At 44.5% G+C, this 12869-nt stretch overlaps 1 protein-coding gene across 6 annotated transcripts in view; it reads right to left on the bottom strand.

Annotated features, from left to right (window-relative positions):
• The window catches only part of FRMD4A (FERM domain containing 4A), a 604393-nt gene that overhangs the window by 299267 nt on the left and 292257 nt on the right, over window positions 1-12869 (bottom strand). The window contains exon 1 of one of the 6 annotated variants that reach the window (XM_082739501.1): window positions 6521-6633. The exons of 4 other annotated variants lie outside the window; for them this stretch is intronic. In XM_082739501.1, the coding sequence (XP_082595627.1) occupies window positions 6521-6613 (93 nt within the window). In that variant the 5' untranslated portion in view covers window positions 6614-6633. Of the gene's footprint in view, window positions 1-6520; window positions 6752-12869 lie in introns of those variants that run through there. One more of the 6 variants, XM_082739514.1, reaches the window with a different exon arrangement.

Consider the following 12869-nt stretch of genomic DNA (forward strand, 5'->3'; position numbering starts at 1 on the left):
CCCAGATTAGAAAACAAAGGTCCATGGCCATAGTTTCTCCCATATTGTTTTATACACATAAGATAATAGTGTTCTCAGAAGTGTACTGATGAATCAATACAATCAAAAGTGGACTGTTTTTAGCTGTCTGTCCAAAGCAGCTCTCATGTTACACAGGAGGATAATACTCACTCTGTTAGAGCAATTTATAAGAGATCTGTTTTCAAAACACCCACAGAAAGTGTTCAGAGATCACATGATGGTTTTTGCAGACATAGCTGCAATACAGCAGGTTGGACTGTCCCTGTTCCAATGAAGACAAACTCTGAGGGACTAGCTGGATTGAGTGTTTCTGATCTCAAATTGTCTGTCCTGCATGAAACTGGCTCCTGTGACTTCAGAACGTTGTGTTTAATAACCCAGAATTTGGCCTCCAAGTGCTGAGCACTGCCTAAGATGTCCTAGAAATACAGACCCAACTCTCAAGAAATTTAACGGATTTTTTTCCTATTGATAATGACAGTTTTGATAAAAAATCCAATATGATCCACTCAATTATTTCTTTTTCATGTGAAGACACCAGAAAGTACGGGTATTAGATAATTTCCTTGAGCTCCACCAGGCCCAGATGATCCATCTTGGCCATGATCTTACCTCAGTGTCCTACACACTAGAATTTTCTGGGGGCTTACATACCCATGCCCAGGTTCCCTCTCCAAATATTCTGACACATACAAGTCTCCCAACCAGCCTGAACACTGGGATTTTTTTTTTTTTTAAAGTTCCGCAGGAGCTTCCCATGTGAAACCAAGATTGAGAAGCACTGCTGTAGGATGAGTCATGGCATGTGACCCATGACATCTGTGTCCTAAGAAGCAGTCAGGACTGGTAGACAAGCTGTCTAAAGAGAGAAACCATCCTTTGGTTTCAAGCTCAGCTGGATAATGCCATTTGGTGCAGGATGGGGAAGCTCGTGGGGGTCCTAGCCATTTAAATCAAAGTTTCCTGCCCTATTTTCCACACTAGCCCGAGGAATGAAAACTCTAGAGTGGTACCTATAGGGACAGGCTTTCCACCATGCAATCTCATTCTGACCAAGATGGGAAGTCATAGCTTTAACTTGACAGAAGCTACTGCAAGAAATAAAATCAATATCAGCTCACCAAGTTTGGGTCACTTAGAATTGCATGGGAATAGCCAATATGGGGGAAAAGGGCCTTCCATGTGGCCTGTGAACCAGAGAATTAGAGTCCTTGATAGGCCATGTTCTTCTCCAGAGAGTAGTATATTTGTAGAAGGAACAAAACCTTATGCAGGATGAGGGGGTTGGATAATAATATGTGTGAATACACTGATCTGTCTGAACAGTTTCTTGGCTGTCTGCTTTCAATGGTAATAAATATCCACTAAAAGCCGTCTGCTGTATGTGTTTCTGGTAAAGTCTCACACTTCCCTGCATGAATACATTCAGAATGTAAGCACCACACATTCGACTATAGAGACTCTGTTGTATTCTGAATTCTTAAGTTATTCAGCTTAGCAGCTGTGATAATGTAATGGTTTGCAAAATAATAGACTGGCAATACGTCAACCTGAAATAACACATCAAATAATGAATAATGTGGGTGCAAAAAGGTTTAATTTATACTGCGTTAAAAATACTGCTCCAGAAATATCACACCATTTCAGTCTTTCCAAGACAAAAAAAAAAAAAAAAATCCTTTCACTTAAATATTCAAATAATTGTGGTAAAAGAGAATGCTTTCTTATTTCTCCCCTGCCCAATAAAAATATCAAATTTGCATTACTCTGTGAAGAGACATATAAGCTAAGTCTGGTCAGTTTGCACACACGCTTCTTTCTACTTTAAGATACATGTATGGTTGAAGAGTTCAGAGCATTTGTATGAATATTAAGAGTAAACACATTTCCTGTCATTAAGAATTGGGCATCGGGTAATTGAATGTAAAAGAAAATGAGGCTGTTTCTGTTCATGTCTTAATTCTGTTCTTCTTCCCAAATTTTCTCACTGAGGGAAGTTTATAAAAAGCTTTCAGATTTCATTTGTTTTTGTTTTCATCTAGTGAATATAACCAGAGACCAAGATGTGCTTCCTGCCCTCAAGGAGCTTGTCATCATGTGGAGATTTGAGATGATAGAAATAGGATGGAAACAGGGGGATTCAATACAGTGTGATCTGTGTTGCTGTCAGGGAAATGCAGAGGGAGGGGAGGGTGCAGGGTGTCTGGAAAACCTTCTCAATGGTATTACTTTTAGGCTGAAAGGATGTGACTAGGAAGTTAAGGCAGCAGAGGGAGGAGGCAGTGTGTGTCAGGCAGACCAAAGCATGTGCAAAGGCCCTGAGGCAAGAAAGAGCATAGTGGTTAGGAGGAACTGCAGAATGTTTAGTGTGGTGGGAGTCCAGAACTCTCAGGGTACAGTAATGGGAGAGCTGAGGCTGGAGAGGGTAGCAGGGTCCTAACCATGAAGGCCTTTTAGTTATATTTAGATAATTATATAAGTCCTTATCTTGAAGCAGAAAACCACATAAGGGTTTTAAGTAGACTAGTGGACACGACCCTGACTCTGTTTTAGAAAGATCACATTGCTGCAACACAGAGCATGGACTTGGGGAAACAAGAATGGCAATTGTTTGAAAGTGAAAGATAATGGTGGCCTGAGCCAAGGGGAGGGAGGAGGTAGGGTGGGTGCCTGGGTTCTGTTCTGTGTGTTCAGGTAGCTGGTAGACTGAAGGAGGAGTAGGATTACGAGGAAATGACCAAATCCAGTTTGGACATGTTGAATTTGAGGTGCTGCATCATTCAGGAGAACAGAGATGTCCAGCCCTTCCTGGCATATGTGGGTCTGGATGCTAGAGAGGATAAACCAATGGGTAGAGGAGCATCCTTAATAAACATGCATCTGAAACAGTTTGGGCTGGGCCACAGAAAGCTTGGCCTACTTATTCTTGGGATTTGGAACTATAAAGAAAGAAAATCTCCAACATGATACCATGTCCTCATAGTGTAGGGTCATAGTAGTTGAATAAAGACATTACCCCCACTCCAAGGCAAACTCCCAGGAAAAAGGTCCACATTTGCTCTCTCCTTAATTCGTTTACATGTTGTGCTCTTAGATTCATTAGAATTTTCCACAGGTTCATTTTTGCCTCTGGAGTAATAACATCGGCTTTGGAATGAAGAGAGACCCTATAGAAGCATATGGGCTTGAGTAAGTTTAGTTAGCTGGCATTCGTAAGCAATGAATTTGAAACACTTTGTTTTCTAAGTGTCTTACATAAAATTGGAAGTCCAAGGCAAATCATCACCAGGAAATCCTATCTGTCTTGGCTTTACTGGATAAAGATCCCTAAAGGACTTCTCCAGGTGACAGTGAGTCATGACCAAAAGTGTGTATATGTGTGTAAAAGACCATCAGCTATTAAAAATACAAGCCAAGTGTCCCTCCTCTCCAAGATAGGCAAATTTTTAAAATGTCCTTTCATTAATAATTGCTTTCTACATGTGAGGTATTGTGTTAGGTCCTTACATATGTTCCCTCTAACCCGTAACAACCGGCCTCAATGGCGGAGAGTGCTGATATATAAACTAACAACGCGGAGCAAGTCTGGTCACTCTGTCAAGATCACACGATTAGTAGAGAGTGAGACTCTGAGTTTTGGGGACCTGGTGACTGCAAGCCCTACCCCTTCCACCCACTTTGCTGCTTTCAGTAGCACCTAAATTGTCTTCATTTCTTATTTTGTAGCTAAGATCGTGCCCTGTTATGTCCATACTGTTTTGTTTAGGTAAAACTCTATCCCTACTCTCTCCTATTTTTACCAAGCAAAGTATCTTGTATTTCTTTGTTTTTGCCACCACGCCTCACTCCGCGATGGGCTCGTGGCAGCCCATGAAACTCTGAAAAAGAACTGAGCCCAATCTTGCAGTCTGAGTGAGTGTTTCTGAAATCCGATTTGATGAACAGCATAGTTAGAAAGGTGCGTTTCTTTTCTTTCAACTCAACCTGCAGTTGGAAAACAGGACCAATGGAGCACTCCTGGGTGCCTGAGGGCACATGACCAGCCCTGGAAATCATTATTCTCCTCAGTCATGAGTCTTCTATATTCCCTTTCATGGGATGACCTTGTGACAAGTTGCTTACAATCCTTTGCTCGGGGGCAGGCCGCCATATTGACGTTACTCCAGGGAGCAAAGATGATGAAACAGGAACAGAAGGTCCTGGGTTCCTAGACATGGGTCCTGCTCTGTGGTCGACGGTATGTCCCTGGACAGAAGATTAAACCCCTCTGAGCCTTGGCTTCCCTGTTCCTACAGGACAAGTGTGATAACCCCCATCCTCTGTGCCTCGCCAGCAACTCAGGATCGTAATATGAAGTAACGAATAAAAAAGTCCATTGGAGTAAAGACAGTACAGAGGTGAGACCTTAAGATCATCATATATCTCGAGATAATGGAAACCAACCCGACTGTCTGTCACCCTCTAGGCTGCTGATGTAACTGGAAAAGGTGTTGCTGCTTTTAATTCAGGGAGTCCCAAGAAAAGAGTGCTAGTTCCCAGTATCTGCCCTTAAAGCAGATGCCACTTCTCACCTTTCCTGCCTTCATTTTACTCAAATGCTTGACTCTGATTCTGAAAACTGTCATCAAGTCAGCAACAATATAAAATGCCCAGTTGGAAGTGACACATTCATCATAGGTTCCAATTAGCGTCAACCTTCCTTAGTGTAGAAGGGGAGATGGGTGGCTCATAAGGAATGCAGGGGCGCTCTTACTGTGAGCAATGGTGTCCCAACCCTCTCGCTTCACCTCTAGCAGCCGAGATGAATAGGATGTCTGACGCTCCAGTGATGTGTGTGTGCTTTCTCCTAAGGGGCCAGCAGCTTGCAGGTCTAAGACCCGTGCAGCACGGGTGTGTGCCCATGGGCAAAAAATAGGTCTGCGTGTTTTCAACGTAAGTACATGCCAACACATGAGTCAATGTTTTATGTATGATGCTGTGTTTACAGGCTGTCAGTTTTTTCTTAAATTGGTTAACAATGAATAACAGAAATGGTAACTGCATATATCAGGATTTATTAAAAATCCATGATCTATCGAATATCCATCTGGAGATTCTAATGGTTAAATAAAGGTTCCTATGGAATTTTTCTGTGCCTATGTCCAGATAACTCTCTCCTCAGTATTGCCAGTTTCCAGAACTCCGGTCTGTTCAATTCATGTTTCTAAATGACTAGTTGTGAACGGAACACATGATATAAACTTAGTTACTGCAAAGGTCAGAAAATTTTCAACCAAACCTAAAGTCATATTCAATATAAGCCTGATATACTTTTAACATTTGCTGTAATTGTTAGTCCTATGCTCTAAAGCCACTGGTATAGACAGGAGCATGTGATAGGCATTTATTGTATATTAGCTGATGACTCTGATATTGAGCACAAGAGATCTGTCTCAAAATAAAGACCTACACACAAACAGAATAGGAAGTAAAGCTTCCCCCCCCCCAACAGTACTCAAATGGCAGAAAGAAATGTCACTCATCACAAGTCAGGAAATCAAGCCCATCTTCATTCTAATAGACCCTTGTATTTTAAAGTTTCAACTGTGTTTTCCTTAAATTTAAAAATCACCAAGTAGTAAGTATACCAGCCAGAAAAAGTGACTCAAATTCAACCTGGTTCCCCTTTATAAGATGCAGCAGGTTGCTTATCTATCAAGAAAGCTTTTTGTGAAGTTATTTGTCTTATGGCTGTTAGATCACACCTTAAACTAGGATGTTTAAGTAGACTCCACGGCTCACAGAGGGGACTGCCATCATTCAAACAGGAGCTTTGGGGTTTCTGAGACCTACAAAGTCATCACCTTCAGTCATCCCCAAAAGTGCCTTGGTCATTCCAAAGAAGGACAAATCCTTATTATTCTACAGATCATCTCTGCCAGGGGTTACCAAAAAGTAACCATGTTTCAGAAAATTAACAGAGTCATTTTGAGCCCAAATCCATGGTATTAAGAAAAAAATCCAAAATGATGGCAAGGTGTGTGAAACAGCAATACCACCACAGAGGGGATTTTCTTCAATGGGGGCATAATTTAAACCCTCCAGGCATCAAAGCTCCTTAACATCATCAGCGCCGTCTTGGAAGACACGGTCACCCCACAGAGGAAATCCGCAGCTGTGTCACACTAATGCATCTCTTTGCAGCCCCTGCTTTTCTCCACAGGCACTCACATCTTCCATCCTGACTCCAAAGGGCAGTCCCCACCCCAGTCTCTTCGCTCCTATCTCATCTCTCACGGCACCCCCACATGCACAGCTGGCAAAAATTTGTTTCAAATTTCTCATCATTCTGTGTTAAGAAAAAAATTTACACATGGCACTGTATTCTACAGTCCTAGGAACTCAAAATTTCAGGAAAACAGGGAGACCAGAAGGGATGCTACGTACAATGAAAACAAACGTCTCCTTTTCTTTGGAGCAATTGCTCCACGCAAAACAAACAGCCCGCCACGTCGCTTACCCTCTCCACGCTGCGTCTTCTCAGAGATCCATAAGGAATTTTCAGTAAAAGTCTTTGAGATCTATTCGGAGCCACTGCAGCCTGAACCACCATGGTGTAGAGCTGCGTGTGTGCGTTCGTGTGTGGGTATGTGTGTGTGAGAGAGAGAAAGAGAGAGAGAGAGAGTGTGTGTGTGTGTGTGTGTGTGAGAGAGAGAGAGAGAGAGAGAGAGTGTGTGTGTGTGTGTGTGTGTGTTCCCAGCAAAGTGAGAGACAAGGCTTCCTCCAAACTAAGTTATGGTCTCCTGGAGGTTTCCCAAATATCAAATAACCGAAAAGAGTTTTTTCTTTCGACCATATGAGTCAAGATGTGGTTTGTCGGGAGGCGGGGGGATGGGGAAGCAGAAAAATAGCCCAAGTTCTCCAACTTCAGCCTGCTTTCGGCAGCACGGTGTTAGCAGCCCCCTGTCTGTCCCTGCCTGTCAGTCCTTCGGTGAGACTGTATGTCTCAGAAGTTGGCAAGCGACGCCTCTGGGGACAGTGATCCAGAAATGTCAACTTTGCTTCTCGTGGCTACAGACAGTAACCAGGTCAGTTGTCCAATCGAAGCTCTATCAGTCGTATTATTCATTCCATCACGTGACTCCAAAGCCCCTCGGCCATACAGTAGGTCACATGCTCACCTTAAAAAGACTATTTGGAATATCACCATCTGGTGCGGAGATTAATGTGAAATCCTGCATTCTGATTTCACTCTTTTCCGAACACAGGAAAAATATTTGCAGACCCATGACATAACGCACTGGGGACTTGGAGGAATCCCTGTTCGCAGTCATAAATTACACGTATGACCCTGAGCATCAGATGCGCCTATCTGGTTTTTCTCTCCTGCTTTCCACTGCACAGAAAATAAATGTAGGAGTGCAATTAATTATATATGTGAATGTAGTCCACAAAGATAAAGTGTGAGAGAAGGAAAAAAAAAAATGCTGGTATCACGTGGTCCAGATGAATAGAATATACGAGACAGACTTACATTTGGCATCTCTTCATTTAAATGTTTGTGTTATAGAACATTTATTTTTATGTGTGCCAATAAACGTGAAGAAGTTCTGTTTGATTTTACAAGGCTCTGAAAAGGACGAAGTTCAGATTCATTCATCACGTTTCCCTATTCTTTTATAATAATAATAATAGTGTGTAATTCGTGATCAGACAATCCACTGAAAGATGGTACACATGTCCGAAATTTTGACTTTTCTGTAATGTTTTATAATTGATATATTCGTCATCTATGGCCCCCTCTTTCTGTTCTCCTCCTCCCAAATCTGCTTATCTCTATAACAGAGAAAATTACAATAAAGAAAAGCAAGTAAGGGGCTTCCAGAATTGGAGGTTTTTGTTTTTGTTTTTTTGTTTGTAATGTATTTCTATATCCACTGCTTCTCTCTATTCTGGGTTTTATGAAAGGGATGCCATTTCCCTTGTAGAAATTCATGCTTTTCAGTATTAGCCTGATATCACTTACATGCTTTGGGATTCGGCTTTATATTTACTCTCTGCAGACCAGTTTATTGCAAACCATGGAAAAGAAAGTTCTGTTTATTCAAAGATTCTAATAGGAAGTGGGGTGGGGTGCAAGGGGAAAGAAGTGAAGGTTTACACTGCTGGAAAATGAACCAGGAAAGACTCTCAGAAGGGGGGTGCTGGTGGGGGCGGGGTGGGAAGGATGGATACGTGGGTCTGGTCACCCAGTGCAGACACACATTAAGAGGCAGTTAAAGAAAGCATCAAGTTGATGTGGGAAATTCCAAATATACAACAATCGGGCTTTGTTCGTAATTGGTTCCATATGTGCATCGGGGAGCCAGTGAGAGGGTGAGAGAGAAGGCCGGCAGCAAGGAGAGACGGGAAGTTCCTCAGCCCGACTTGCGGAGCGTCTCTGGCTAGGTGGTTGAGGTTTATATGATTTTTTTCCTCTTTTCTCGCTTCCTTCCTGAACTGCTTGGTTTCCAACTATTTTGGGGTGGCAATAGAGCTGAACTGATATGAATGATTTGGCCAAATGCATCGAATTTCCTTAAAACCCCACTCGACTACTAACAGTTTTGAACAAAGGACAGGCACATTTTCAAAACACTTATGTGTCTCTAGTCCTGGGTTTGCTTCCTTCCGGGGGGGTTGAGAGCGGGTGCTGGACCACATAAGCTGAGAAGTCACTGTCTCTCTCCTGACCTGGGCCAGGGCAAATCCCCTGGGAACTGAATTTATTTATATTTAACTAAATGCAACTTCCTGTTTCCCAGGGGTATTAATGAGTGTTTCACTGAAGAGCTTAAGGCCTCATGGCATAGTTCAGATCATAAGGGACACTTTGATGAACTAAGTGCAAATAAAACAAAAACATATGCATTTGATTAAGGTTAAAATACATATAGAAGAGAATGTTATTTGAAACAAAAATAATCCTGAGCCAGACTCATACACATTTGAGCCCCATATACTCTACCCCCCGGGGGGTGAGGAGCAGGATCATTTCTCACATCAGCATCCGCTCCTTCTCCCAGCTAATGGGGAGGAGGAGGTTGGCTCTGGAGCTTTCTGCCGTCCCCACAGAGTAGCCAGCCACCTCCTCAGTCAGTTCTGAAGGCTCTCAAAGGGTAGCTTATCCAAAACTATTGTATTGATGGTTTTACTGTGGATGTTTAAGATTTACACATGTAAAATTAGTTATTGAGACTAAAGTATTTAATTTCAGAAGGCTACTGTTATAATATAATACAAATATGTTTCCCAGGAACGGTTATGCACTCACACCTTTGCAGATATGACCACTTTAGGAGAGGTGAGGGGAACTGACGTTTACTGAGTACATAGCAATTGCCCATCAGTGTGCTAGAAGGTGACCCAAGGCTATCTCCACAGCAGAAATGAGCTTCGTGGTCAGTATTCTACAACTGATGAAACTGGGGCTCAGAGAGGTTAATAATTTGAGCAAAGTATCCCAGCTAGAACTGTCAGATCTAAGATGAAACCAAAGTCAAGATGTTTTATTTCAGAGCCTGACCTGGTCCATTATACCCTCACATGACACAGAGGACTTGATCAGATTACAGCAGGTTTGAAATCCCGAAAAGACAGATGTCTGTGGGACCTAACAAAGAAGGGGAAAAATCGCTGCCTTTGAGAAAGAGAATTTAAGCCAGGAAATGGCATTAGAAGGAGCAGATCTAGAGTCTCTGGAAGTGCTGCTCTGCTGTCCCTTGGTAAGAAGCATGGGTGATAGCAAGAGCAAAGAAGCCCAAAGGAGCTGGGGAGGCAGCTCAGTGGGGAGGCAGGACCATCCCTGACCTGAGGGGTAAAGGGAGGAGCCTAGGGCCAGGGTCCCCTTGTAGAGGCTGGAACACTGTGGTCCCTCTGGGTGAGACTCCATCACTGCTGAAGCCATAGGCCAAGGTGGAGTGGAGAGCTGGGGAGCGGGGAAGGCCCTGCTCCTCCCTTCTACTGCCCTCCAGCCTCCCACCTGCATCCTCCAACCATAGCACTGATGCCAGCCAGTTGACTGGGAGCCCTGGAAACAGCCATGAGGGCGGGGAGGGAGAGAAGAGGAAGAGATCTGAGGGTAAATGCCCAGGATCAGCACTGAGACCAGAGACATGGGAACAAAGGACTGGGAGAGGGTGACTATAGAGTAACTAAAAGACAACATACAAGCATGGGGAAAACATTTGAAACAGAGTATTACTTAGAGAAAGCATGTTTTTGCCAGGATGCTGGGCATGGAGATCCCCCGGGCACCCATGGCGCCGTGTCATGGCCCATGGGACACGTGGGGGGCTTGCTGAGGGGATGCAATGTGAGTGAACCCCAGGAGACGGGGTGGAGAAGACCCACCTCAGCTCTAGAGCCCCTGACGCAGCTGCATCTGATGCCCTTAGAGTACAGCACCCAAGGCTGGCAGAGATTTTTTATTTGCTTATTTTGAACACTTCCTTCCCATCTCAGTGGAAGTGTTTACATTCAAACTCTGGAATGAAAATGCATAGGGATCAGCTGAACCATATTTCAGGAAAATCAATGGTCTTGACACACCAAAGCAAGATGTATCAAATCCAATGGGTGTTCTTGGTCATGAATAGCATGAGGTGGAAGTGGGGGCTTGGGGGATAATGGCCTGTCAGAGAGAAAGCATGTGACAACACCAGAGCTAGTGGGGGCTGCCACAGGAGAGGAGAGACCTCACTGCTGAGTGTGTGAGCAGGGGTGCAGCAGCTGATGCAGATCAGGTGAGCGACTGAGCGTACTGCACTGCTGTGAAGCCATGGGAGGGGTGTGTGTGTGGCAGCGGCGGGGGTGTTCCTGATAGGACACCGAGAACTGAGAACTGAGAACAGAAACAGGGACAATGGTCACTGTAGCCTCTTGTCCAGACTATGCCTTGGCCTAGCAGCCTCCAGTGTTCATCCCAACTGTGGCCCAGTGCCTGAAATGACCATCTGGAGGCTCATCTCTCTGGCCCGCTGAAGCTCCCCATGCATGCGTATCTCACCTCAGACTTGTGATCACTGGTACTAGGTAAACTCGTCCAGTCGGCTTTATTTTGTTCTTTGGCCAGAATGCCGAGAGAAGGGATACAAGGCGGAGAGGTCTGGGCCAGGTTTTGGGGGTGGGAGGAAGGTCGTAACAGGTCACACAGTGGGTACAGTGGGGTGCCATAGTGAATGAAGCTCCTGGCCCGAAGGCAGCCTGGGGCCCATGTGAGCTGGGATGAGGGGAAAAAGGGCAATGACCCGAGCAGCGCTGGGAAGGGGAGTTGAAGCTCCCTTCTGGAAAATAAGGACAGAAGCATTTCAAGAAATGTTACCCTTGCCTTTCATTCTCTCTCTGGTAAAAGGTGAAATATCGCTTACGTTAAGGACATAGGTACAAAGCTGACGGTGTGAATGACTCTTCTAACGTCCATCTCAAGCCATTCTTTGTTGTGAATTGAGCAGCCTGTTGAAAGCAGACTCTCTCTCAGTTTCATAAGAGGTCTGAAGACCACAGATACCAACCATTCCCTCCTTCTCCTTCTCCTCTACACGTCTCGAAGTGTATAAAGGAAAGTCTGAGACCAGATTTGAGGCCCTGTGTTGACTTGGCTCTGTGGTCTGTCAGCAAATGAGTCAGAAGAACAGGGAGGGTGGGACCTGCTGCCCCCTCACTTCAGGCCCAGTGAGGGGCTCTGAGGAGCCTGTTGGGAGGCAGACAGCGAGCTTTTCAAGGGATGGGGACTGGTTGAGCATGGGTGACAGCCACGGGAAGAGAAGAATGGTGTAGGCGAAGTATCTCCAATCCCAATGTCTTGGGTCAGATGTGGGTGCCTGAGAGAGCTAGTCTTGGTCTGGTAAGGTGCTCAGTGCATTGTATGAAGGCCTAGGGAACCTCAGGAGAAAGAGACTGGGTCTGTGGGGCAAGAAGTGATCTTAAATGACTAAGTGGAAGAAAAGATATCAGTTGTGCCAGGAAACAGTGGTAAGAAAAGGGCAGGGTCTTCAAAGAGCCCATAAGGTACTCCACTTCACAAGGACAAGAGCTGGGTTTGGGTGTCTTTCAGCCCCACAGAGAGACCCCAGATGTGTTAGAGGCAGCTCGGTGAGCAGAGCCCGTGAGTAGTGACAAGAAGAGGAAGCCAAGAGCCACACACTGGCCTTTCCCATTGCAGCCCTGAGTGGAGGAAGGGAAGACAGGCCTTGAATGAAGTCTGCGGCGTTTAACTGTTATCCTATAAAACAGGTGGGAGGATAAATGGGCTGAGATTGAAACAAAGACACACACAAAGAACTCCTCAGCAATTTGGAACATTCCTGGAGTAGGAGTGAGGGGAGCTGGGAAGGGAAACTCTGTCTTTCTTTAAATGCCCCATCACCCTTCCCATTAGCTCCTAACTCAGCTAACCTAGGTCATTCATGTCACGTTTTATTAGAGTAAGCTCTGACTGAGGTTATGCAAACAGAAATGCTGCCTGCATCCATAATTTTGTATTTGAAAAGTGGCTGGAATTTAGGCCAAACACGAAATCCAATATCCCCAAGAGCAAGGGGAAGATATCAAGCAACACAGTTATCACCAGACCTCACATGCTCAAGGCCTGCGAGATTATGCACAGTTCTCCCTGGGGCAGGATAGTTGAGGCTTCTCTTGGTTTTAATGTAGGTCTGCATCGATGGAGCGCATTGTTGGCATTTCCATCTTTGGACAGATTTTTCTTCTCTTATGGCGTTTGGAAGAAACTGTAGTTATAATTACACCTAGGGTGGGTAGGCAGATAAAATTTTCCTTCCCTTCCTTGCCTTTCCATTCATTCTTCCTTCCTCTTCTCCCTTCTGCTT

Source organism: Mustela nivalis (assembly GCF_964662115.1).
Source record: "Mustela nivalis genome assembly, chromosome: 7".
NCBI classification, from domain to species: Eukaryota; Metazoa; Chordata; class Mammalia; order Carnivora; family Mustelidae; genus Mustela; species Mustela nivalis.